At 35.8% G+C, this 23,701-nt stretch overlaps 2 protein-coding genes across 2 annotated transcripts; one reads left to right on the top strand and one right to left on the bottom strand.

The window, feature by feature from the left end:
- The first annotated feature begins 978 nt into the window (after window positions 1-978).
- LOC130973304 (putative serine/threonine-protein kinase) lies at window positions 979-5,202 on the top strand. Its single transcript, XM_057897773.1, has 6 exons — window positions 979-1,450; window positions 1,966-2,069; window positions 2,223-2,433; window positions 2,854-3,091; window positions 3,499-3,649; window positions 4,279-5,202. Exons 1-6 carry the CDS (start codon window positions 1,342-1,344, stop codon window positions 4,636-4,638), a joined length of 1,173 nt encoding a protein of 390 aa, XP_057753756.1. The 5' UTR covers window positions 979-1,341; the 3' UTR covers window positions 4,639-5,202.
- Window positions 5,203-10,105: 4,903 nt separating this feature from the next.
- Window positions 10,106-23,558, bottom strand: LOC130975354 (uncharacterized). The gene is made up of 7 exons (XM_057900161.1): window positions 23,114-23,558; window positions 22,788-23,032; window positions 22,489-22,692; window positions 22,305-22,397; window positions 22,098-22,205; window positions 21,869-21,985; window positions 10,106-10,144 (listed from the first exon to the last, which is right to left on the bottom strand). Exons 1-7 carry the CDS (start codon window positions 23,556-23,558, stop codon window positions 10,106-10,108), a joined length of 1,251 nt encoding a protein of 416 aa, XP_057756144.1.
- Window positions 23,559-23,701: the final 143 nt, after the last annotated feature.

Below are 23,701 nucleotides of genomic sequence, written 5' to 3'. Positions count from 1 at the left end.
TTTTAAATAAGAAAAAAATAAAAAAATGGAGAAAAAGAAAAGTAGAAAGAAAAAAGACAAAATAAAAGAATAAAACGTGAAGAAAAAATAACTTATAAAAGAAAGTAAAAAATGATGAGAAAGAAGAGAGAGAGAGTAATGAGGAAATAAAGAATAAAAGAAAAAAATATTATTTAAAAATAACTAGTTTAAATAAAATTTTAAAATTGAAAGTTACAAAATTTTTAAAAAATAATTATGTTAGGTGTACGTCAAAATTAACTATTAAAATTAGTCATTAATATATGAGCACGGTAAGGGATATGGTTGTGACGTTATGAGAGATTAGAATTTGAGAGTTTTGGCTGGGGTGACTGGAGAGTGGGACGGACGGATATTAGTGTTATGGAGAAAAAAAAAAACACTTTTAAAATTAGGATTAAGATTTTTAAAATATATGTATGTGTGTATAAATAATATTTTTATTTAAAAAATATTTTAGTATACATGCCAAATTAATAACAGATTGTTGATACGAAAAATCAAACATGGAAAAGATAACGGATTCAATATGAAAATATGAAATAAAACTAAAACCAGTGCTAAGGTACTATAATACGTTAGTTAGATCACATTGATTCATGCAGATTCATGTATCATATCTGTCCAAATTCATAGCATAACAAATCAACAAAGTACTCCTGTATGGTAATCAGTGCTTAGATGCTATAAAAATTAAATCACATTGATTCATGCAAGTACAGGTCTAATGTGTCCAAATTCATAGAATAACGAATCTGCAAAGTACTCATGTATGGTATGTTTTTTCCCTGTTCTGTTTCTGTATTCTGAAATTTGACTCGGTTGTTTTCCTGTCTCGTAGTCTCTCTCTGTCAACTGCATGACCATGACCACTTCATACACATTTTTCAATTATTCATTTTCAATAACATAATAAAACCAAAAAAAGCCACCTCACATGTCACTTTCGGAGTTCACCTCTCTCATTACTCTTTCCATCTCTCTTGTCCCTCCTTTACCCTTAATAGCTTCCTTGACCCTTCAACCTTTCATGCTTCCAGTAATTTTTTACCTTTTTCAATCTTCTTGAAACCATATATGGATTCACACGTTCCTTCTCTCATAAACCATCTAGTGTTTGGTTTGGTGACTTTCCTGAGAGTAAAAAGCCTTATTATTGTTATTATATATTCTGAACTAAGATTCAAGGTAGAATTTTGGGGTTAAAACCATGCTGTGAATAACCCATGATTTTTTAGTTTCCAACTTGGTTCTTGGTTTTCCAATTTAATAAAATTCAGAGTATCTTGTTTCTAACACCATTTGTGGTTGGTGTGTGCTATGAATTTGGCCATAAGGCATATAACCATGATTAAAAATTGCTTTGGTGCTTTGAATTGGTGTAGAGGGAGAGATAATAGTGATACTGCTGAGAAGCCACAGGAACAAGGTAACAAGAACAAGTTTATTGGATTTGAATTTCCATTATTGATCAATTCTTTTGTGTTAATGTGAGGTAGTTGACTTTGTCATATCATGGTTTACACTCTTAAAATTGTAAACCTTTTTTGGGATAAATAACCCTATTTCTCAAATCCTAGTAGCCAGAACCTGGATACAACATTATGTAAAAATTCTTGCAGGTTTTTATGGGGATTGGAACTGGAATAGGGGAGAGAATGCTGCTAATAATTTGATTAGATTCTATAGAATGACGCAAATGAAAGCTTTTGTTTGTTGGTGTTATTGAGTATTGTGTTTGCTATTTAGTGCTCAGACTTTAGAGTTGAAACTAACCCTTAGTTTCAATTTTCAGACTTTAGACTTTAGAGTTGCTATTTTGATTTGGACATTATCTTCTGAAAATTGCATGCTTGACTTGGTCTAGAATGTTCCCAATTAAGAAATTTGTGTTCTGACTTCTGAGATTAATTTGTGCAAGCTTTATGTGTTTGTGATCAACAGTCATTGCAACCAAACAATTTACCTATAACTCGTTGCGATCGGCAACCAGAGATTTTCACCCTTCAAGCAAACTTGGTGGAGGAGGTTATGGAGTTGTCCACAAGGTGATACAGATGACCCCATCACTTCATTTTAAATTGTAGTTTTCCTAAAGCTTACCACCTTAGATGGAGTTTCTGAAGATTGTTCAATCCATCATGACATTTTTCCCTTTTCCTTTTGAGTAAATTATTGTGCTGCTTTGATAATATTTGCAGGGAGTTTTAAGAGATGGTACTCCAGTCGCTATCAAGTCTCTTTCTGTTGAGTCTAAACAAGGAACCCGTGAATTTATGACTGAAATTGATATGATATCGAATATACGGCATCCAAATCTTGTCGGACTAGTTGGCTGCTGTGTCGAGGGTAGTCATCGAATATTGGTGTATGAATTTCTGGAGAACAATAGCCTTGCAAGTTCTTTGCTTGGTAAATATTATAACAACTTGAATGTTTATTTATCCGTGAATCTTTCCTGAGTTGGAACTGAACCTTTAGATTTTTAAACACGGCTGTCCGCATAATCTATTAGGACTTCTAATTCTTCCTAATGTACAACCCCTCTGCTTGATTAAGATTCAGTTTCCATGTCTGAATTTCTCTTGAAAATTGAACAAACCGTGTATTAAATAACTCGGGCCGTATTTGGTAAGTGTATTAAGACAAAAATTGCAGAGGCATTAAGATAGATATATAAGGCAGAAAAGTTGTATTATTTCCATGTTCCTCACTGTCCTAGACTCCCAGTTTTTTATGCTTTGGAGTTGAGGTTTGGATATGCAATGTGCTATTGTTTTAACACTCAGGTGAACTGGATAATGCTAATGCAGATATAATTTTTTTTTTCAGGTTCTAAAAGTAAATATGTTGCTCTGGATTGGCCGAAGAGGGCTGCTATTTGCCGCGGTACAGCTTCTGGTTTGGTGTTCCTCCATGATGAGGCTCAGCCAAACATTGTTCACAGAGATATCAAGGCCAGCAACATCCTTCTGGACGAGAACTTCAGCCCGAAAATTGGAGATTTTGGTCTTGCGAAACTTTTTCCTGATAATGTCACCCATGTTAGCACTCGAGTTGCAGGAACGGTGTAAGTGCAGATGCATTGTGTGTATTAATAGTACTGTTTACTCAGTTTATAAATACTGAATTTATTAAACTTCAATGTTGAAACTTTACTAAAGAATATCATGTCATATTTATTATTTATTAATCAATAGAAGTACTAATGGGATTTAATGTGTGAGAAAATGTAAACTAAGAAAAATAAAATATATAAAAAAAGACTTTTTAAACTGAAACAGATCTTTTATGTACCAGAAGATAAATTAGAAGTAACTCTGCATGATCTTGTGTTTCTTTGGTTAAATCTGCTTGTTATGATTTGAACACTAAAGACTTTAGATCCTCCAATGATATTTCATAGGTATAGATACATCCTCAGTTCTTTGTATGGATTTGGTTTAACCAAGTTCATTTCTTTTGAATGTCCACCAGGGGATATCTGGCACCGGAATATGCACTTCTAGGACAGCTTACAAAGAAAGCAGATGTATATAGTTTTGGGGTTCTCATGCTTGAAATAATCAGTGGTAAAAGTAGCAGCAAAGCTGCATTTGGAGACAATCTCCTGGTTCTGGTGGAGTGGGTATGTTTCTGGTTTATTGAGTATTAGCTATATTGATTTGATACATGCTGGGATATTGTTTTGATATCTATTGTGATTGTAAATTTGGAATTTGAAGCTTGTCATACATGATGACTGCTTTTAGTGTATGATTCGATTCGTGCATTGCATATTTGCATATTTTTGCCAATGTGACAATATGTGAATAAGAATTGGTTTGGTAAAGCACAAACACCTTGTTTTGTGTTTGGTTAATCAGCAAAACCATGTGTTTATACTTGTTACGAGAGCTTTCGAAAGTATCTACGAATGAGCTTTTTAAAATTAAAAAGTCTAATATAGTCTCGTATATTAAAATATCCAAATTCACTTTTATATTTATGTCTGTTGTGTACTTTTTAAATTTTAAAAGTTATTTTATCAAACACAATTGTTGTTACTTATGCATATTGAAAATTATTTTTAGTTTGATTTACCAAAAATAGATACTACAACTTTTAGAAAGTTATCTTTTAAAAGCCAGCTTTGATAAGTTATTTTCAAAAAATAAAAATTTTACGAAATCAAATCATATGGACAGTGCTTACAAATTAAATACTTAAAATGTTGCCATATCTTTGTTTCAACTGAACAGGCATGTGTTTGTGCAGGCTTGGAAGCTCAAGGAGGAAAATAGGCTTCTGGACATGGTCGATCCGGAACTAGCCGAATTCGATGAGATGGAGGTTTTCCGGTTCATTAAGGTTGCTCTATTTTGCACTCAGGCTGCCGCTCAGAATCGGCCTAACATGAAGCAAGTGATGGAAATGCTCTCAAAGGAAGTTCATATTAACGAGAAGGCGTTGACTGAGCCTGGAATATACAGATGGCATAGCTCTGGTAAGATGGGTGGTTCTTTGAATGAGACACCATCTTCTCAACTATTCAAGAACAAAAAAACCGGAATGCCGCATGAAAACTCAACCAACTTTAGCAGTAACGACGTCGTGACAGAGATGCTCCCCAGATAATTGTTACATAGATTGAATATGATAGGTAATATATGCTGATATGGATGCTATATGTTCATATTTCTGGTATCTTTGATGGCTATGATATTTTGAATTTGGGTTTTCTAATTTCTATTTTCTAGTATAAGGTGCACCTCAAAGATTAGAGAAAAGCACAAATAGGTTTTTAAACTTTTGATCAGTAGACATTTAAGTTCTGGAGGATTTGAAAATATATTTAAATTTCTGAACTTTTTAAAATTTGGACATATCAATCCCTCAATAGAAAAATCAAATGTGACTCTCGTTGTACTGATCTAGTTGATACTGATGCACACGTGAGAGAGTTTTTAAAATTGGACAAATTAGATTCACGATATATCCAAATTTTAAAGAGGTCAAGACTTAAATGTACTTTTAAATCTTTAGAAACTTAAATGTCTATGAACTAAAAAGTTAAAGATTGTTTTGTCCTTTTTTCTAAAGATTAAAGGGCGGTATTTGGATCATTGATGGAAAAATTAACAGCTTTAAATTTTTTTCAGTACAAACAAAGCACATACATGGTAAATTACGATAATCTATGCCATTGATTCTTTTTTAAATGATGTAATTTCTTCTTTGGAGGAATAACAGATGTTAGTATAAACGAGCGCACAAATATGATTTATTGCAAGAAACCATAACGTTGAATATAGTTTATGCTACCGAGCAGAAATGGCCTAGTTTGTAGAATAATGGAGTTTTAGGGCTGCATTTGTTTCTGAGACAAAGCATTGAACAAGACATAAAAGATAGAAATATCAAATTTTGTGTGTTTGTATCTTGTTTGATGATAAATTATAACAAATTATGAACATCTAATTTATTTTTATTTTTTTTTCATTCAAAAAATTTGAGATGAAAAATATAATAATAAAATATATAATTATAATTAATAAGATTATTGACATAAAAAATAAAAAATATAATGTCTTTTGCTAGTGTCTCTATATCCTTTCTAACAAGATGGATACAAAATACACTAATTCAGTGTCTCTGGACACATTGTCTCTCTATATCTCCTTTGACAAACACAATTTTATGTCTATATATTTTTGTTTTAGTCTCCTATCTCTGTAAACAAACACAACCTAGATGTTTGCAAGGGGAAATTCCTGAAATGTGTATTTTAAATATGCATAACTTGTAAGTGTTCAAGTGAAATTGCATTTCATGCATGTTAGTTTCAAGATATTGAGTTTTGATAAAATTAAATATAATTTAACATATTTATTAATGTATTATATAATGTTTGTTCAAATATGATAATGCACTAAGGAATATTTCTTAAGTAATATAAGTAATTAAGCAACTTTTGAATAAGTCGAGTGTAGAATGAAAACAATCTTAAAAGACAAGCCGAGTAATTAAACTACCACATAAATTAGTTTGTCCTGTTTCAAGTTTAGAAAAAAATAAAGACACGAAAATTGTCTAACTCAGAATTGTCCTCTATAAAACGTAAGTTGTGCTTGTGACACTAATTTTTAAACTCAAACTTACTCAACAAGTCACGCAGGTTTGAAAGAAAAAGTTTCATATCCCAGCCATGTGTTATAAACAGTGGCGGAGCATGAAAAAAATTATTATGGGGGTAAAAAATTTTAATATAAAATTATATAATTCTATTTATATTAATTATTTTTAAGTTTGTTATTAGTATGACTAAAGATATGTTAAAAAAAAGTCATAATTGTAAAAAATTAGAATATTATAAGTTGTGAAATATGTAAAAAAAATTATAGTTAAAACAATAATATATTTTTTAAAAAAAATATTCAATTAAAGAATGATAAAATATAAAATAATACTAAATTCAATAGATAAAAAAAGTCATCCATTTTTTCAAGACTTGAAAGTTATACAAATACAATTAAACTAACTAATATTTATTGAATATTTTTATATTTTGCTAATGTAAAAAAAATAAATTTAAAAAACTAATAAAACTTAAAATATCACTAAATTATATTAAGAAGAAAAACTAAATAAGCTTGTAGTTGTGTTCAATTTTTTTTCCATCAAAGAGGTGGATAATAATGAAGTTGTGTTAGTATTAAATATGGCTTTGTTAATATTATAAAATAAATAGATAGAGAAAAAAAGCAAATATAAAAATAAAATAAAAAAATAAAATATTTTTATTAATACTCTTTAATATATATATATATATATATATATATATATATATATATTATGAAAAACTCACGTGGCGTCCCTTTGTTTTTGTGATTCAGTTCAAACCATTTCTTGATGTGTTTATTGATTAAGGCCTTTTATAGGCAACAATGACTTTGAATTGGTTATCACTTTTGAGTTTTGACCCAAATACTGGTTTGATAGAATGCACGAGGCACCAACCAAAACCAACATTCATCATATTATAATACTCCCCTTTAAATGTCTATTTAGTATATGTCTCATCAAAATTTTACCCACAAAAAAATCTAATGAAAAAAACTTAATGAAAAAAGATATAATATCTTTTTTAATAAAATTAGTTGATTAAAAATCTTAAAAAGAAAAAAAAAAACTCAATCGAGACATAATTTAAGATTTCGAAATTAACGCATTTCGATTTGGTGTATCAATCTTTTAAAAGAGGATGTCGGAAGTGACTTTGTGAATAAATATGCTAAGTTATCACTTGAACAAATCTGTTGAACGTCAATTGTTCCTTATTTTAAAGATCATGTGCGAAAAAAAATTAAGAAAAATATGCTTCGTTCGATCACCTCTAATGTATCCATTTTTTAGCGGAATAATACACACCACATTATCTTCAAACAATGTTGTTGGAACTATCTTTATATCAGATAACCCACATGATGATTGAATATATCCAATCAGATTCCTGAGCCAATAACATTTATGAGTTGCCTTATGTATTGCAGGTATTTAGGCATGATTGGAATATGTCACCAAATATAAACAAGTATCCCGTTTGAGATCTACTTTTATAAGGATCAGATAGATAACTTGCATTTGTATAACTGGTGCACGAAATTGTGATCTCAATGGCGCCAACAACTTGGTACGCACAATTGTAATCTCAACTCTTTTTCACAACTTCGCACAACTAACCAGCAAGTGCACTGGGTCGTCCAAGTAATAAACCTTACGTGAGTAAGGGTCGATCCCACGGAGATTGACGGCTTGAAACAAGCTATGGTCATCTTGTAAATCTCAGTCAGGCGGATTCAAATGGTTATAGAGTTTTGATAATTAAAAGATAAATAAAACATAAAATAAAGATAGAGATACTTATGTAATTCATTGGTGGGAATTTCAGTTAAGCATATGGAGATGCGTTATTCCTTCTGAATCTCTGCTTTCTTACTGCCTTCATCCAATCCTTCATACTCCTTTCTATGACAAGCTGTATGTTGGGTGTCACCGTTATCAATGGCTACTTCCCGTCCTCTCAGTGAAAATGGTCCTCTACGGTTTCCCGCATGGCTAATCAGCTGTTGGTTCTCGATCGTGTAGGAATAGGATTTACTATCCTTTTGCGTCTGTCACCACACCCTACAATCGCGAGTTTGAAACTCGTCACAGTCATCCCATCCCAGATCCTACTCGGAATACCACAGACAAGGTTTAGACTTTTCGAATCTCAAGAATGCTACCAATGGATTCTAGCTTATACCACGAAGACTCTGATCTCACGGAATGGAAGGCTCTGTTGTCAGGAGAGGCAACCATGCGTCGTGGACCAGGAATCCAAGAGATACACACTCTAGCTTTCGCAGGTAGAACCGAAGTGTTTGTCAGGCACGCGTTCATAAGTGAGAATGGTGATGAGTGTCACAGATCTTCACATTCATCAGGTTGAAGTGCGAATGAATATCTTAGAATAAGAATAAGCATGAATTGAATAGAAGAACAATAGTACTTTGCATTAATACTCGAGGAACAGCAGAGCTCCACACCTTAATCTATGGTGTGTAGAAACTCCACCGTTGAAAATACATAAGTGAAAATAAGGTAGGCATGGCCGTGAGGCCAGCCCCCAATGTCTAAGGACTAACAATGATCAAAGATGTTCCAAAAGCTCGTCCAAAGATCCCTAATACAATAGTAAAAAGTTCTATTTATACTAAACTAGTTACTAGGGTTACAGAAATGAGTAAATGATGCAGAAATCCACTTCCGGGCCCACTTGGTGTGTGCTTGGGCTGAGTATTGGAGCTTTCACGTGTAGAGGTCTTTCTTGGAGTTAAACACCAGTTTGTAACTTATTTCTGGCGTTTGACTCTAGCTTGCAACTTGTTTATGGTGTTTAACGCCAGAATAAGGCAGAAAGCTGGCATTGAACGCCAGTTTGCGTCATCTAAAATTGGGAAAATTATGGAGTATTATATATTGCTGGAAAGCCCTGGATGTCTACTTTCCAACGCAGTTGAGAGCGCGCCATTTGGATTTCTGTAGCTCCAAAAAATCTATTTCGAGTGCAGGGAGGTCAGAATCCATCAGCATCAGCGCTACAAGAAAAAAGGCCTATGGCAACGCTTTTAAAGCGTGGCGAAAAGTTGAAAAAAACATGGCAATAGCTTTTCGCCACGCTTTTTGAGCTATCGCCACGCTTTCGAAAGGGTGGCCTATCAAAGGGTGGCGGTTGCTCTATCGCCACGCTTTTTGCAGCCTATTGCCACGCTTTATGTTTGCCAAGCTTTTTTACAAACTGCCACTTGGAAAAGCGTGGCTGTAGGTGGGAAATACGGCCACGCTTTAAAAGCGTAGCGATAGGTAGAGATATGCCCACGCTGTAAAAGCGTGGCGATAGGGCAGATCTGGCCACGCTTTTCATGCGTGGCAGTAGACTAGATATGGCCATGCTTTTAAAGCGTGGAAACAAGAGCAGATATGGCCACGCTCGTAAAGCGTGGCAAAAACAAGAGATAAGGCCACGCTTTTAAAGCATGGCAAAAGGGGAGGTACGACCACGCGTGTAAAGCGTGGCGAAAGCGTGGTAGTAGAGAAGGTATGGCCACGCTTGAAAAGCGTGGTGAAAAAGCTTAGATACAGCCACGCTTTCTAAGCGTGGCAATAGACAGAGATATGGCCATATGGCCACGTTTTTAAAGCATGGCAAAAAAGATGGTCAGTAACCTAGTTCCCTTTTTAATCTTCATAAATAAAACCTTACATGAATTCATAGATAATTTTTAATTTAGTCAATGACCAATAATCAAGTAATCTAACTTTCATAAAATTGTCACCAAAATAAGTGTGTGATCACATAACAACATACACTAACAAAATACCAAAAGTGAAAATCATAACTACTCATGAATTCCTAAGACATGAATTAGAATTCCTAATCAAAGTCTTCTTTAAAATACCAAAAGTGAAAGTCATAACTTCCCATGAAATTCCTAATACATGAATTAGAATTCCTAATTAATCAAAGTCTTCTTGTACTTCATGCCAAGATATAAAAACTTCATGTATCACTGCAAGGTAAATTGTTTTGACCTGTGCCCTGCAAAATAAAAAACACAAATGAACAACTACAAATGAAAAATGGATGATGCAGTAAACTTCAGCCCATTAATTTTTCTAACAATCAGATTTGACATCAAACTTAATTTTTGTAACATAAAAAGCATTCTAACAATCAGATTTAATTTTGCTACATATATCCACTAATCTGCACAAGGATTCTCAAAATCTCCTTTATATTTGATATCAAACAAACAACTTATTGTTCAATAAATAAATCTGATTTATAGCATCAATGAAAACGTGATACAACATTCATGTTCTTTCAGCCAATGTTTGATATTCTATTGTTGAGCCAAGCCTAAACCTAACAAACTAAAATTGAAACATATATTACTTATTTTTAACAAAATAAAGATGTGAATGTGGCATAAGGTCTCTGGCAGCAATTTAATTTTGATCATGCGCCTACACAATAAGATGATATCAGCCAGTACCATTAATATCTCTCTAACATTTCACAACACACTGAAATTTGAATCGTGCATTCAAAATTTTCAGATAGAAGGAACCAATAAGTGAAATAAGTGAAAAAGAAGATGCAAAATGAACAACAATGGCAACTAGTTCGAACCTTCCAAATTCTAACAAACTTAACTCTTTCCACCAGTCATAGTTATTCAAAATCATATTAGAACCTTCCAAGTTCGAATTCAGCAACAACAAACAAAATTCAAGTACTTGGTTATATTCCAACATTTTTATTAATAAAAATATTATAATTTTACCTACATCATCTTTGTGTGAAATGTGAGTTGATTCGGAGGAGCGAGGAGTATTTTTTGCTCTGCTACTTGAGGTATCCAAAGGAGAATCTTGGGCAGCTTGAACTAAGGTTACTACCTCTTCATTGCTCATTCCAGGGTTGAGTTGGTGCACCAATACCTTTAATAAACCACATACACCATCCATCTTCTTCTCTAATGATGAGACCTTAGTGTTATATTCAACTTTTATGTGGCGAATCTCCTCATCTTTTTTTAAGAGAGCTTCTTGTAATCGAAGCCTGATGAGCGGATAATTTATACGCTTTTTGGCATAGTTTTTACATAGTTTTTAGTAAGTTCAAGCTACTTTTAGGGATGTTTTCATTAGTTTTTATGTTAAATTCACATTTCTGGACTTTACTATGAGTTTGTGTGTTTTTCTGTGATTTCAGGTAAATTCTGACTGAAATTGAGGGATTTGAGCAAAACTCTGATAAAGGCTGACAAAAGGACTGCTGATGCTGTTGGATTCTGACCTCCCTGCACTCAAAATGGATTTTCTGGAGCTACAGAACTCCAAATGGCGCGCTCTCAATGGCATTGGAAAGTAGACATCCAGGGCTTTCCAGCAATATATAATAGTCCATACTTTATTCGAAGAATGACGACGTAACTTGGCGTTAAACGCCAAGTACATGCTGCTGTCTGGAGTTAAACGCCAGAAAAACGTCATGATCCGGAGTTGAACGCCCAAAACACGTCATAACTCGAAGTTCAACTCCAAGAAATGCCTCAGCTCGTGGATTGATCAAGCTCAGCCCAAGCACACACCAAGTGGGCCCCGGAAGTGAATTTATGCATCAATTACTTACTCATGTAAACCCTAGGAGCCAGTCTAGTATATATAGGACATTTATCTATTGTATTAGACATCTTTGATCTCAGTTTTGTTTTAATCTTCATCTTAGGGGATCATTGATCACGTTTTGGGGGCTGGCCATTCGGCCATGCCTGACCCTCTTTTACTTATGTATTTTCAACGGTGGAGTTTCTGCACACCATAGATTAAGGGTGTGGAGCTCTACTGTACCTCAAGTATTAATGAAATTCTACTTTCTTTTATTCAACTCCTCTTTTATTCTTATTCCAAGATATTCATTCGCACCCAAGAACATGATGAATGTGATGAGTAAATAACCCTCATCATCATTCTCACTCATGAACGCGCGTGATTGACAACCACTTCCGTTCTACATGCAACAGAGCTTGAATGTGTATCTCTTAGATTCCCAAACAGAATCTTCGTGGTATAAGCTAGATGGATGGCGGCATTTATGAGGATCCGGAAAGTCCAACCTTGTCTGTGGTGTTCCGAGTAGGATCCTGGGAATCCGGAAAGTCTCACCTTGTCTGTGGTATTCCGAGTAGGATTCCGGTAATGAATGACTGTGACGTGCTTCAAACTTGTAACCTGCTGGGCGTTAGTGACAGACGCAAAAGAATCAAGGGATTCTATTCCAGTAGGAGCGGGAACCAACCGGTGATTGGCCGTACTGTGACAGAGTGCGTGAGCATTAGCTTTCACTGCGAGGATGGGATGTAGCCATCAACCATGGGTGATGCCTCCAGACTGGTTAGCTGTGCGAGTGACAGCCGCATAGGATATTTCCCCGAGAGGATGAAAGTAGCCACAGCTGATGGTGAACCCCTATACAAAGCTTGCCATGGAAAGGAGTAAGAAGGATTGAATGGAAGCAGTAGGAAGGCAGGCGTCCGTGAGCTCTACAGCATCTCCATTCCGCTTATCTGAAATTCTCACCAATGAATCCACATAAGTATTTCTATCCTTTTTATTCTGTATTTTCTTTTTATTTTATTAATCAGATTTAAACCCATAAATCCACTTTTAATCTGCCTAACTGAGATTTGCAAGGTGACCATAGCTTGCTTCATACCAACAATCTCTGTGGATTCGACCCTTACTCATGTAAGGTTTATTACTTGGACGACCCAGTACACTTGCTGGTTAGTTGAACGGAGTTGTGAATTCCAATAAAGAAAATAAACAGTGCCCTAAGAGTAAACATCATCAAAGTATAAAGAACATAAGGATCACAATTTCGTCCACCAAGTTTTTGGCGCCGTTGCCGGGGATTGTTCGAGTATGGACAACTGACGGTTCATTTTGTTGCTCAGATTAGGTAATTTTCTTTCCAAAAATCTTTTTCAAAATTTTTCTATTATTTTTCGTTTTTTCCAAACTCTATTTTCGAAAAAAAAATTTAATAAAAATCCAAAAAAATTAGAAAATCATAAAAATAAAAAATATTCTATGTTTCTTGTTTGAGTATTGAGTCAATTTTTAAGTTTGGTGTCAATTGCATGCTTTTAAAATTTTTCTTGCATTTTTCGAAAATCCCATGCATTCATAGTGTTCTTCATGATCTTCAAGTTGTTCTTGATAAGTCTTCTTGTTTGATCTTGATAATTTCTTGTTTTGTGTTGTTTGTTGTTTTTCTTGTGCATTTTTGCATTCATATTTTCCATGCATTAAAAATTTCTAAGTTTGGTGTCTTGCATGTTTTCTTTGCATCAAAAATTTTTCAAAAATATGTTCTTGATGTTCATCATGATCTTCAAAGTGTTCTTGGTGTTCATCTTGACATTCATAGCATTCTTGCATGCATTCATGGTTTTGATCTAAAAATTTCATGCATAAAGCATTTTTGTTGTTTTTCTCTCTCATCATTAAAAATTCAAAAATAAAAAAAATATCTTTTCCTTATTTCCCTCCAAAATTTCGAAATTTTGGGTTGACTTGGTCAAAAATTTTCAAAATTAGTTGTTTCTTACAAGTCAAGTCAAAATTTCAATTTTAAAAATCTTATCTTTTCAAAATCTTTTTCAAAAAAATGATATCTTTTTCATTTTTTCTAATTTTCGAAAATTTCAAAAAAATCTTGTTCAAATTATTTTCAAAATCTTTTCCTTATCTTTACATCTAATTTTCGAAATTTAGCTAATAATTAATGTGATTGATTCAAAAATTTGAAGTTTGTTACTTTCTTGTTAAGAAAGGTTCAATCTTTAAATTCTAGAATCTTATCTTGTAGTTTCTTGTTAGTTAAGTCTTTTTAAAAATTAAATCTTTTTCAAAATATCTTTTTCTTAAAATTTTTATCTTATCTTTTTATCTTATCCTTTTCAAAATTTTATCTTTTTCAAAATTTGATTTTAAAATATCTTATCTAACTTCCTATCTTCTTATCTTTTTCAAAATTTGATTTCAAATCTTTTTCAATCAACTAACTAACTTGTTGTTTATTTCTTATCTTTTTCAAAACCACCTAACTACTTTTCCCTCTCTAATTTTCGAAAATATCTCTCTCTTTTTCAAAAATTCTTTTTAATTAATTAATTGTTTCATGTTTTAATTTTAATTACATTTGTTTTTAATTTTCAAAAATTACTAACTCTTTTTCAAAATAATTTTCGAATTCTCCCTCCTCTTCTCTTCTTCTATTTAATTATTTAATTACTAACACTTCTCTTCACCTCTCTTCATAAAAAAATCCGAACCTCCTCCTTCATTCTTCTACCTCCTTCTTTTTCTACTAACATAAAGGAATCTCTATACTGTGACATAGAGGATTCCTCTTTCTTTTCTTGTTTTCTTCTCTTTCATATGAGCAGGAACAGGGATAAAGGCACTCTTGTTGAAATTGATCCAGAACCTGAAAGGACTCTGAAGAGAAAATTAAGAGAAGCTAAATTACAACAATCCAGAAGAGACCTTCTTGAAATTTTCGAACAAGAGAGAGAGATGGCAGAAGAAAATAATAATAATAATGCAAGGAGAATGCTTGGTGACTTCACAAAACCAACATCCAAGTTTGATGGAAGAAGCATCTCCATTCCTGCCATTGGAGCCAATAACTTTGAGCTTAAGCCTCAACTAGTTGGTTTAATGCAACAAAACTGCAAGTTTTATGGACTTCCATCTGAAGATCCCTATCAGTTTTTAACTGAGTTCTTGCAGATCTGTGACACTGTAAAGACGAATGGAGTTAATCCTGAAGTCTACAGACTCTTGCTTTTCCCTTTTGCTGTAAGAGACAGAGCTAGAGTATGGTTGGATTCACAACCCAAAGATAGCCTGGACTCATGGGATAAGCTTGTCACTGCATTCTTAGATAAGTTCTTTCCTCCTCAAAAGCTGAGCAAGCTGAGAGTGGATGTTCAAACCTTCAAACAAAAAGATGGTGAATCCCTCTATGAAGCTTGGGAAAGATACAAGCAGCTGACCAAGAGATGTCCATCTGACATGTTCTCAGAATGGACCATATTAGATATATTCTATTATGGTCTCTCTGAGTTTTCGAAAATGTCACTAGACCATTCTGCAGGTGGATCTATTCACCTGAAGAAAACGCCTGAAGAGGCTCAAGAACTCATTGACATGGTTGCAAACAACCAGTTCATGTACACATCTGAGAGGAATTCCGTGAATAATGGGGTACCTCAGAAGAAAGGAGTTCTTGAAATTGATACTCTGAATTCCATATTGGCTCAGAACAAAATGTTGACTCAACAGGTCAACATGATCTCTCAGAATCTGAATGGATTGCAACATGCATCCAACAGTCCTAGAGAGGTAGCTTCTGAAGAAGCTTATGATCCTGAAAACCCTGCCATGGCAGAGGTTAATTACTTAGGTGAACCTTATGGAAACACCTATAACTCATCATGGAGAAATCATCCAAATTTCTCCTGGAATGATCAACAAAAACCTCAACAAGGTTTTAACAATGGTGGACGCAACAGGCTGAATAATAGTAAGCCATATCCATCATCTTCTCAGCAACAGACAGAGAATTCTGAACAAAATAATTCCAATTTAGCCAATATAGTCTCTGATCTGTCAAAGGCCACTTTCAGTTTCATGAATGAAACCAGATCTTCCATTAGAAATTTGGAGGCACAAGTGGGCCAGCTGAGTAAGAAAGCCATTGAAACTCCTCCCAGTATTCTCCCAAGTAACACAGAAGAGAATCCAAAAGGAGAGTGCAAGGCCATTGATTTAATCAAAGTGACCGAATGCACTAGGGAGGAGGAGGACGAAAATCCTAGTGAGGAAGACCTCCTGGGACGTTCCTCAAGCAAGAAGGAGTTTCCTATTAAGGATCCAAAGGAATCTGAGGCTCACCTAGAGGCCATAGAGATTCCTTTAAATCTCCTTCTGCCATTCATGAGCTCTGAAGAATATTCATCCTCTGAAGAGAATGAAGATGTGACTGGAGAGCAAGTTGCTCAATACTTAGGAGCTATCATGAAGCTGAATGCCAAGCTGTTTGGTAATGAGACTTGGGAAAGTGAACCTCCCTTGCTCATTAGTGAACTAGATACTTGGATTCAGAGAACTCTACCTCAAAAGAAACAAGATCCTGGCAAGTTCTTAATACCTTGCACCATTGGCACCATGAGCTTTGAAAAAGCTCTATGTGATCTTGGGTCAGGGATAAATCTAATGCCACTCTCTGTCATGGAGAAGCTGAGAATCATTGAGGTACAACCTGCCTTGTTCTCATTGCAATTGGCAGATAAGTCCATAAGACAAGCTTATGGAATAGTGGAGGACGTGCTAGTAAGGGTTGAAGGCCTTTACATCCCCACTGATTTCATAATCCTAGAGACTAGGAAGGAAGATGATGAATGCATCATCCTAGGAAGACTTTTCCTAGCCACAGCAGGAGCTGTGATAGATGTCAACAGAGGTGAGTTAGTCCTTCAATTAAATGGGGACTACCTTGTGTTTCAGGCACATGGCCATCCCTCTGTGACAAAAGAGAGTAAGCATGAAGAGCTTCTCTCAGTTCAGAGTCAAGAAGAGCCCACACAGTCAAACTCTAAGTTTGGTGTTGTGAGGCCACAACCAAACTCTAAGTTTGGTGTTCAAACCCCATATCCAAACTCTAAGTTTGGTGTTGGGAATACCACACTTAAGTTGACCTGATCACCTTGTGGCTCCATGAGAGCCACTGTCAAGCTATTGACATTAAAGAAGCACTTGTTGGGAGGCAACCCAAGTTTATTTATCTAATTTTATTTTATTTTGTTTCTTTGTTATTTTTGTGTTTTATTAGGTACATGATCATGAGGAGTCACGAAAAATTCAAAAAAAATTAAAAACAGAGTCAAAAACAGAAGAAAAAATTTTTCACCCTGGAGGTAGCGCAGACTGGCGTTCAACGCCAGTAAGATGCATCTGTCTGGCGTTCAACGCCAGAACAGAGCACCATTCTGGCGTTGAACGCCCAAAACAAGCAACAACCTGGCGTTAAACGCCAGGATGGTGCACGAAGAGGACAAGCTGGCGCTGAACGCCAGGAACAAGCATGAAACTGGCGTTCAACGCCAGAAACATGCATAACATGGGCGTTAAACGCCCAGAACGTGCATCAATGGGCGTTTGAACGCCAGAATGATGCATGAAGGCATGTTACATGCCTATATGGTGAAGGAATGGTATTTGTTTTCACCTCAGGATCTGTGGACCCCACAGGATCCCCACCTAACATATTCACACCTTACCTTCTAATCCTAGTTTTTGTGAATGTGATTACTCTTCCCCATGTCACACTTCCCAACATCTTCTTCATCAATCACCTCCATTCCTCTTCCCAATTACCCCATTCATCATTCACATCAACCCCCTCTTCCCCATAAACCCCACCTACCTCCATAAAATTCAAATTCACTTTCCCACCCATTCCCACCCAAATTGGCCGAACCTATACCCTCCCTTCTCCCTATAAATACCCTTCCCTTCTTCATCATTTTCACACAACACAAACACCTTCTTCTCCCCTATAGCCGAACCTACTCTCTCCCTCTCTTCCATATTCTCTTCTTCTTCTTCTACTTTTCTTTTCTTTCTTGCTCGGGGACGAGCAAATTTTAAGTTTGGTGTGGTAAAAAGCATAAGCTTTTTTTGTGCTTTTCCATTACCAATGGCACCTAAGGCCGGATTTTCCTCAAGAAAAGGGAAAGGGAAAGCAAAAGCTTCCACATCCGAGTCTTGGGAGAAGGAGAGATTTATCTCCAAAAGCCATCAAGACCACTTCTATGATGTTGTGGCAAAGAAGAAAGTGATCCCTGAGGTCCCCTTCAAGCTCAAAAAGAATGAGTATCCGGAAATCCGACATGAAATTCAAAGAAGAGGTTGGGAAGTCTTAGCCAACCCCATGCAACAAGTCGGAATTCTAATGGTTCAAGAGTTCTATGCCAATGCATGGATCACTAGGAACCATGACCAAAGTATGAACCCAAGCCCAAAGAATTATCTCACAATGGTTAGGGGGAAATACTTGGATTTTAGTCCGGAAAATGTGAGGTTGGCGTTTCACTTACCCATGATGCAAGGTGATGAACGCCCCTACACAAGAAGGGTCAACTTTAACCAAAGGTTGGACCAAGTCCTTATGGACATATGTGTGGAAGGCGCCCAATGGAGAGTAGACTCCAAAAGCAAGCCAGTCCAACTAAGAAGACTGGACCTCAAGCCTGTAGCTAGAGGATGGTTGGAGTTCATTCAAAGATCCATCATCCCTACAAACAACCGATCTGAAGTTACTGTGGATCGGGCCATCATGGTTCATAGCATCATGATTGGAGAGGAGGTGGAAGTTCATGAAGTCATCTCCAATGAACTCTACAAAATAGCTGACAAGCCTTCATACATGGCACGGCTAGCCTTCCCCCACCTTATATGCCATCTATGTTACTCAGCTGGAGTTATCATAGAAGGAGATGTCTCCATTGAAGAAGACAAGCCCATCACCAAGAAAAAGATGGAGCAAAAAAAAAGAGAAATTCCTCACGGCCCTCAAGGAGAACATGAGGAAGTTCATCATCAACAAATGCCCCAAGGAATGCACTTTCCTCCCAACAACTATTGGGAGCAACTCAACACCTCCTTAGAAGATTTGAGCCATAATGTTGAACAATTAAGGGTAGAACATCATGAGCACTCCATCATTCTCCAAGAAATAAGAGAAGATCAAAGAGCAATGAGGGAGGAGCAACAAAGGCAAGGAAGGGACATAGAAGAGTTGAAGAACATCATTAGTCCTTCAAGAAGAAGACGCCACTAAAGGTGGATTCATTCCTTGTTCTTTATTTCTTTCTGTTTTTCGGTTTTTAAGTATTATGTTTATCTATGTTTTGTGTCTTTCTTTCATGATCATTAGTGTGTAACCATGCCTTAAAGCTATGAATAAATTCCATTAGTCCTTCACCTTTCTTAAAAAGAAAAATGTTTTAATTCAAAAGAACAAGAAGTACATAATTTTCGAAATTATTATTGAATTTAGTTTAATTATATTGATGTGGTGACAATGCTTTTTGTTTTCTGAATGAATGAATGAACAGTGCATATGTCTTTTGATCTTGTTGTTTATGAGTGTTAAAATTGTTGGTTCTTGAAAGAATGAGGAACAAAGAGAAATGTTATTGATGATCTGAAAAGCATCATGAAATTGATTCTTGAAGCAAGAAAAAGCAGTGAAAAAAAAAATATGGCAAAAATTTTGAAGCAAGGATCCAAGGCTTTGAGCATCAATGGATAGGAGGGCCCAAGGAAATTAAATCCAGGCCTAAGCGGCTAAATCAAGCTGTCCCTAACCATGTACTTGTGTCATGAAGGTCCAAGTGAAAAGCTTGAGACTGAATGGTTAAAGTCGTGATCTTAAGCTAAAGAGTGTGCTTAAGAGCTCTGGACACCACTAACTGGGGACTCTAGCAAAGCTAAGTCACAATCTGAAAAGGTTCACCCAGTTATGTGTCTGTGGCATTTATGTATCCGGTGGTAATACTGGAAAACAAAGTGCTTAGGGCCACAGCCAAGACTCAAAAGTAGCTGTGTTCAAGAATCAACATGCTTAACTAGGAAAGTCAATAACACTATCAAAAATTCTAAGTTCCTAGAGATACCAATCACTCTAAACTTCAAAGGAAAAAGTGAGATGCCAAAAACTGTTCAGGAGCAAAAAGCTACAAGTCCCGCTCATGTAATTAAATTAATATTCATTGATATTTTGGACTTTATAGTATATTCTCTTCTTTTTATCCCTAATTGATTTTCAGTTGCTTGGGGACAAGCAACAATTTAAGTTTGGTGTTGTGATGAGCGGATAATTTATACGCTTTTTGGCATAGTTTTTACATAGTTTTTAGTAAGTTCAAGCTACTTTTAGGGATGTTTTCATTAGTTTTTATGTTAAATTCACATTTCTGGACTTTACTATGAGTTTGTGTGTTTTTCTGTGATTTCAGGTAAATTCTGACTGAAATTGAGGGATTTGAGCAAAACTCTGATAAAGGCTGACAAAAGGACTGCTGATGCTGTTGGATTCTGACCTCCCTGCACTCGAAATGGATTTTCTGGAGCTACAGAACTCCAAATGGCGCGCTCTCAACGGCATTGGAAAGTAGACATCCAGGGCTTTCCAGCAATATATAATAGTTCATACTTTATTCGAATAATGACGACGTAACTTGGCGTTAAACGCCAAGTACATGCTGCTGTCTGGAGTTAAACGCCAGAAAAACGTCATGATCCGGAGTTGAACGCCCAAAACACGTCATAACTCGAAGTTCAACTCCAAGAAATGCCTCAGCTCGTGGATTGATCAAGCTCAGCCCAAGCGCACACCAAGTGGGCCCCGGAAGTGAATTTATGCATCAATTACTTACTCATGTAAACCCTAGGAGCCAGTCTAGTATATATAGGACATTTATCTATTGTATTAGACATCTTTGATCTCAGTTTTGTTTTAATCTTCATCTTAGGGGATCATTGATCACATTTTTGGGGCTGGCCATTCGGCCATGCCTGACCCTCTTTTACTTATGTATTTTCAACGGTGGAGTTTCTGCACACCATAGATTAAGGGTGTGGAGCTCTACTGTACCTCAAGTATTAATGAAATTCTACTTTCTTTTATTCAACTCCTCTTTTATTCTTATTCCAAGATATTCATTCGCACCCAAGAACATGATGAATGTGATGAGTAAATAACCCTCATCATCATTCTCACTCATGAACGCGCGTGATTGACAACCACTTCCGTTCTACATGCAACAGAGCTTGAATGTGTATCTCTTAGATTCCCCAACAGAATCTTCGTGGTATAAGCTAGATGGATGGCGGCATTTATGAGGATCCGGAAAGTCCAACCTTGTCTGTGGTGTTCCGAGTAGGATCCTGGGAATCCGGAAAGTCTCACCTTGTCTGTGGTATTCCGAGTAGGATTCCGGTAATGAATGACTGTGACGTGCTTCAAACTTGTAACCTGCTGGGCGTTAGTGACAGACGCAAAAGAATCAAGGGATTCTATTCCAGTAGGAGCGGGAACCAACCGGTGATTGGCCGTACTGTGACAGAGTGCGTGAGCATTAGCTTTCACTGCGAGGATGGGATGTAGCCATCAACCATGGGTGATGCCTCCAGACTGGTTAGCTGTGCGAGTGACAGCCGCATAGGATATTTCCCCGAGAGGATGAAAGTAGCCACAGCTGATGGTGAACCCCTATACAAAGCTTGCCATGGAAAGGAGTAAGAAGGATTGAATGGAAGCAGTAGGAAGGCAGGCGTCTGTGAGCTCTACAGCATCTCCATTCCGCTTATCTGAAATTCTCACCAATGAATCCACATAAGTATTTCTATCCTTTTTATTCTGTATTTTCTTTTTATTTTATTAATCAGATTTAAACCCATAAATCCACTTTTAATCTGCCTAACTGAGATTTGCAAGGTGACCATAGCTTGCTTCATACCAACAATCTCTGTGGATTCGACCCTTACTCACGTAAGGTTTATTACTTGGACGACCCAGTACACTTGCTGGTTAGTTGAACGGAGTTGTGAATTCCAATAAAGAAAATAAACAGTGCCCTAAGAGTAAACATCATCAAAGTATAAAGAACATAAGGATCACAATTTCGTCCACCAAAGCCCCATAACAATGAACTCGACCTGGTTGGTCCTTTCCTAACACTCCTACAAATGCATCCTCTTCATTTTCTCCTGATTCTAAGTGGTTCTGAAGTTTAATCTATCAAAAAGCAACAACCAATAAGGTTCAAAGTCGCATTAACTCAATTTAGATAGAAATCACATCATAATTCATAATGTACATATCCAAAATACAAATACAAATAACTCACAATTGTGGCTTGTGTTTTAGCGTCAATTTCTTTTCCTTTTTTACTTGTGCAAGTTGCTCTGAAAACTTCAGCCCTTGATGGTTCTTCACTGTTCTCTTTAGAGTCGTGCTAGAGTACATAGAGAAAAGTTCACATGAAGCATACTAACTAGGCAACTACACCATGAATACATATAAAAGAGAAATCACAAAGAATAAGTTATATTACCAGCTGTTTACGCACTATTCCAAAATTTGTGGATCCCATTCGGTGAGGACATGTTTGTTTCAACCTATTTTTAGTATTTTTAGCAGAGATAGCCTAAATATAAAGAATCAACCTAAGTTTAGGAACATGAAGAATCAATGATAGTATGCTTGATGGTATAGGAAGAAATAAAAGGCAATATTACCTTGATGGCCGGAAGACTCCAATACCGAATTAGTTTGCGAAATTGAACCTCGGGAATATCTAATGGTCGGTTCTTTATCATTTCTTTCTTTGTGTTGTATTTCACGAAATGTTCTTTTTTAATTTCTCTCTTATATTTTTTCCATGCACCACAAAATCCCCGCATTACCCACGGCTTTGAACTTATGGGAAGAATGAACTTTTGCTATGCAACACAATACATTAGAATATCAACGGTTAGTACAAATAATGTGACAAATAAATTAACAAAAAATTATCTATAATGCCATATTTACATACATTAGCATACTCCCACATGTCCTCTTTGAGTTTATTAGGCACACCATACCAACTAGTATATAACAAAGTCACAAAACGAGAGTTTCTAACTGTTGTGCCCAATAATTGGTTGAGGTCAGATACAACCTCGTTGGTTGGACCTACAGGCTGCCCTTGAAAAAATACCACCTCCCATCGATCATTAAAATCTGTGGCATGAAGCTTTTTGCACGTAGTTTTTCCACGGGTTTTCTTCTTTATTGTACCTAAGTCCAAATAAAATAGCATAATTCAATTGAGAAGTAATATAAGCTCTAATTAGACAATAAACTAAACAAGAAAAGTACCTTCATTACTAGTTTGTCCTCCACTACCCACATCATTTGCATTATCATCAAGCTCATTTTCTTCATCTTCCTCATCTTCTTCATCTTCCAAATTTATCCCATGTACCTTAAAATACATGTCAAGACTCATTCCTTTTTTATTTGAAGTTGCACTCATCTCGCTTGTATCTTCTCCGTCATCATCAGAATTTATGTCATTTTGATCCATTGCATCAGGTTCAGCAGTCCTTTGATTCCTAGTTTTAGAGTTCTTTTCAACTTCAAACATTGTCCCATTTCCATTATGCGTGCATTCTTGAAAAAGTGCAGTTGGTTGAGCCTTCCTTGTCTTCTTCGGAGTCCTAACTTGCTCTTCAAATGCATCCTCCATTATTGTGATGGGTTGTTTCCTTGTTGGATCCTTTGGAGCTTGAGCTTGCAAGGTAGCCTTGTTATTTTCAGCCATGATCCTTTCTCTCTTAATATTGTATTGTTTTAGCAATTCAGCACTTGACTTCACTTGTGTAACCTCAAAGGAATTGTTTTTTTTTTGCTTTTTCCTTTCATTTTTTGGCCTAAGGTAAGTATCCGCTTTCTTTTAATGATCTC

The sequence above is a fragment of the Arachis stenosperma genome, chromosome 4 (assembly GCF_014773155.1).
Source record: "Arachis stenosperma cultivar V10309 chromosome 4, arast.V10309.gnm1.PFL2, whole genome shotgun sequence".
NCBI classification, from domain to species: domain Eukaryota; kingdom Viridiplantae; phylum Streptophyta; class Magnoliopsida; order Fabales; family Fabaceae; genus Arachis; species Arachis stenosperma.
Note: the sequence above shows the minus strand (reverse complement) of the source record. Positions and strands in the feature narration are given on the sequence as shown.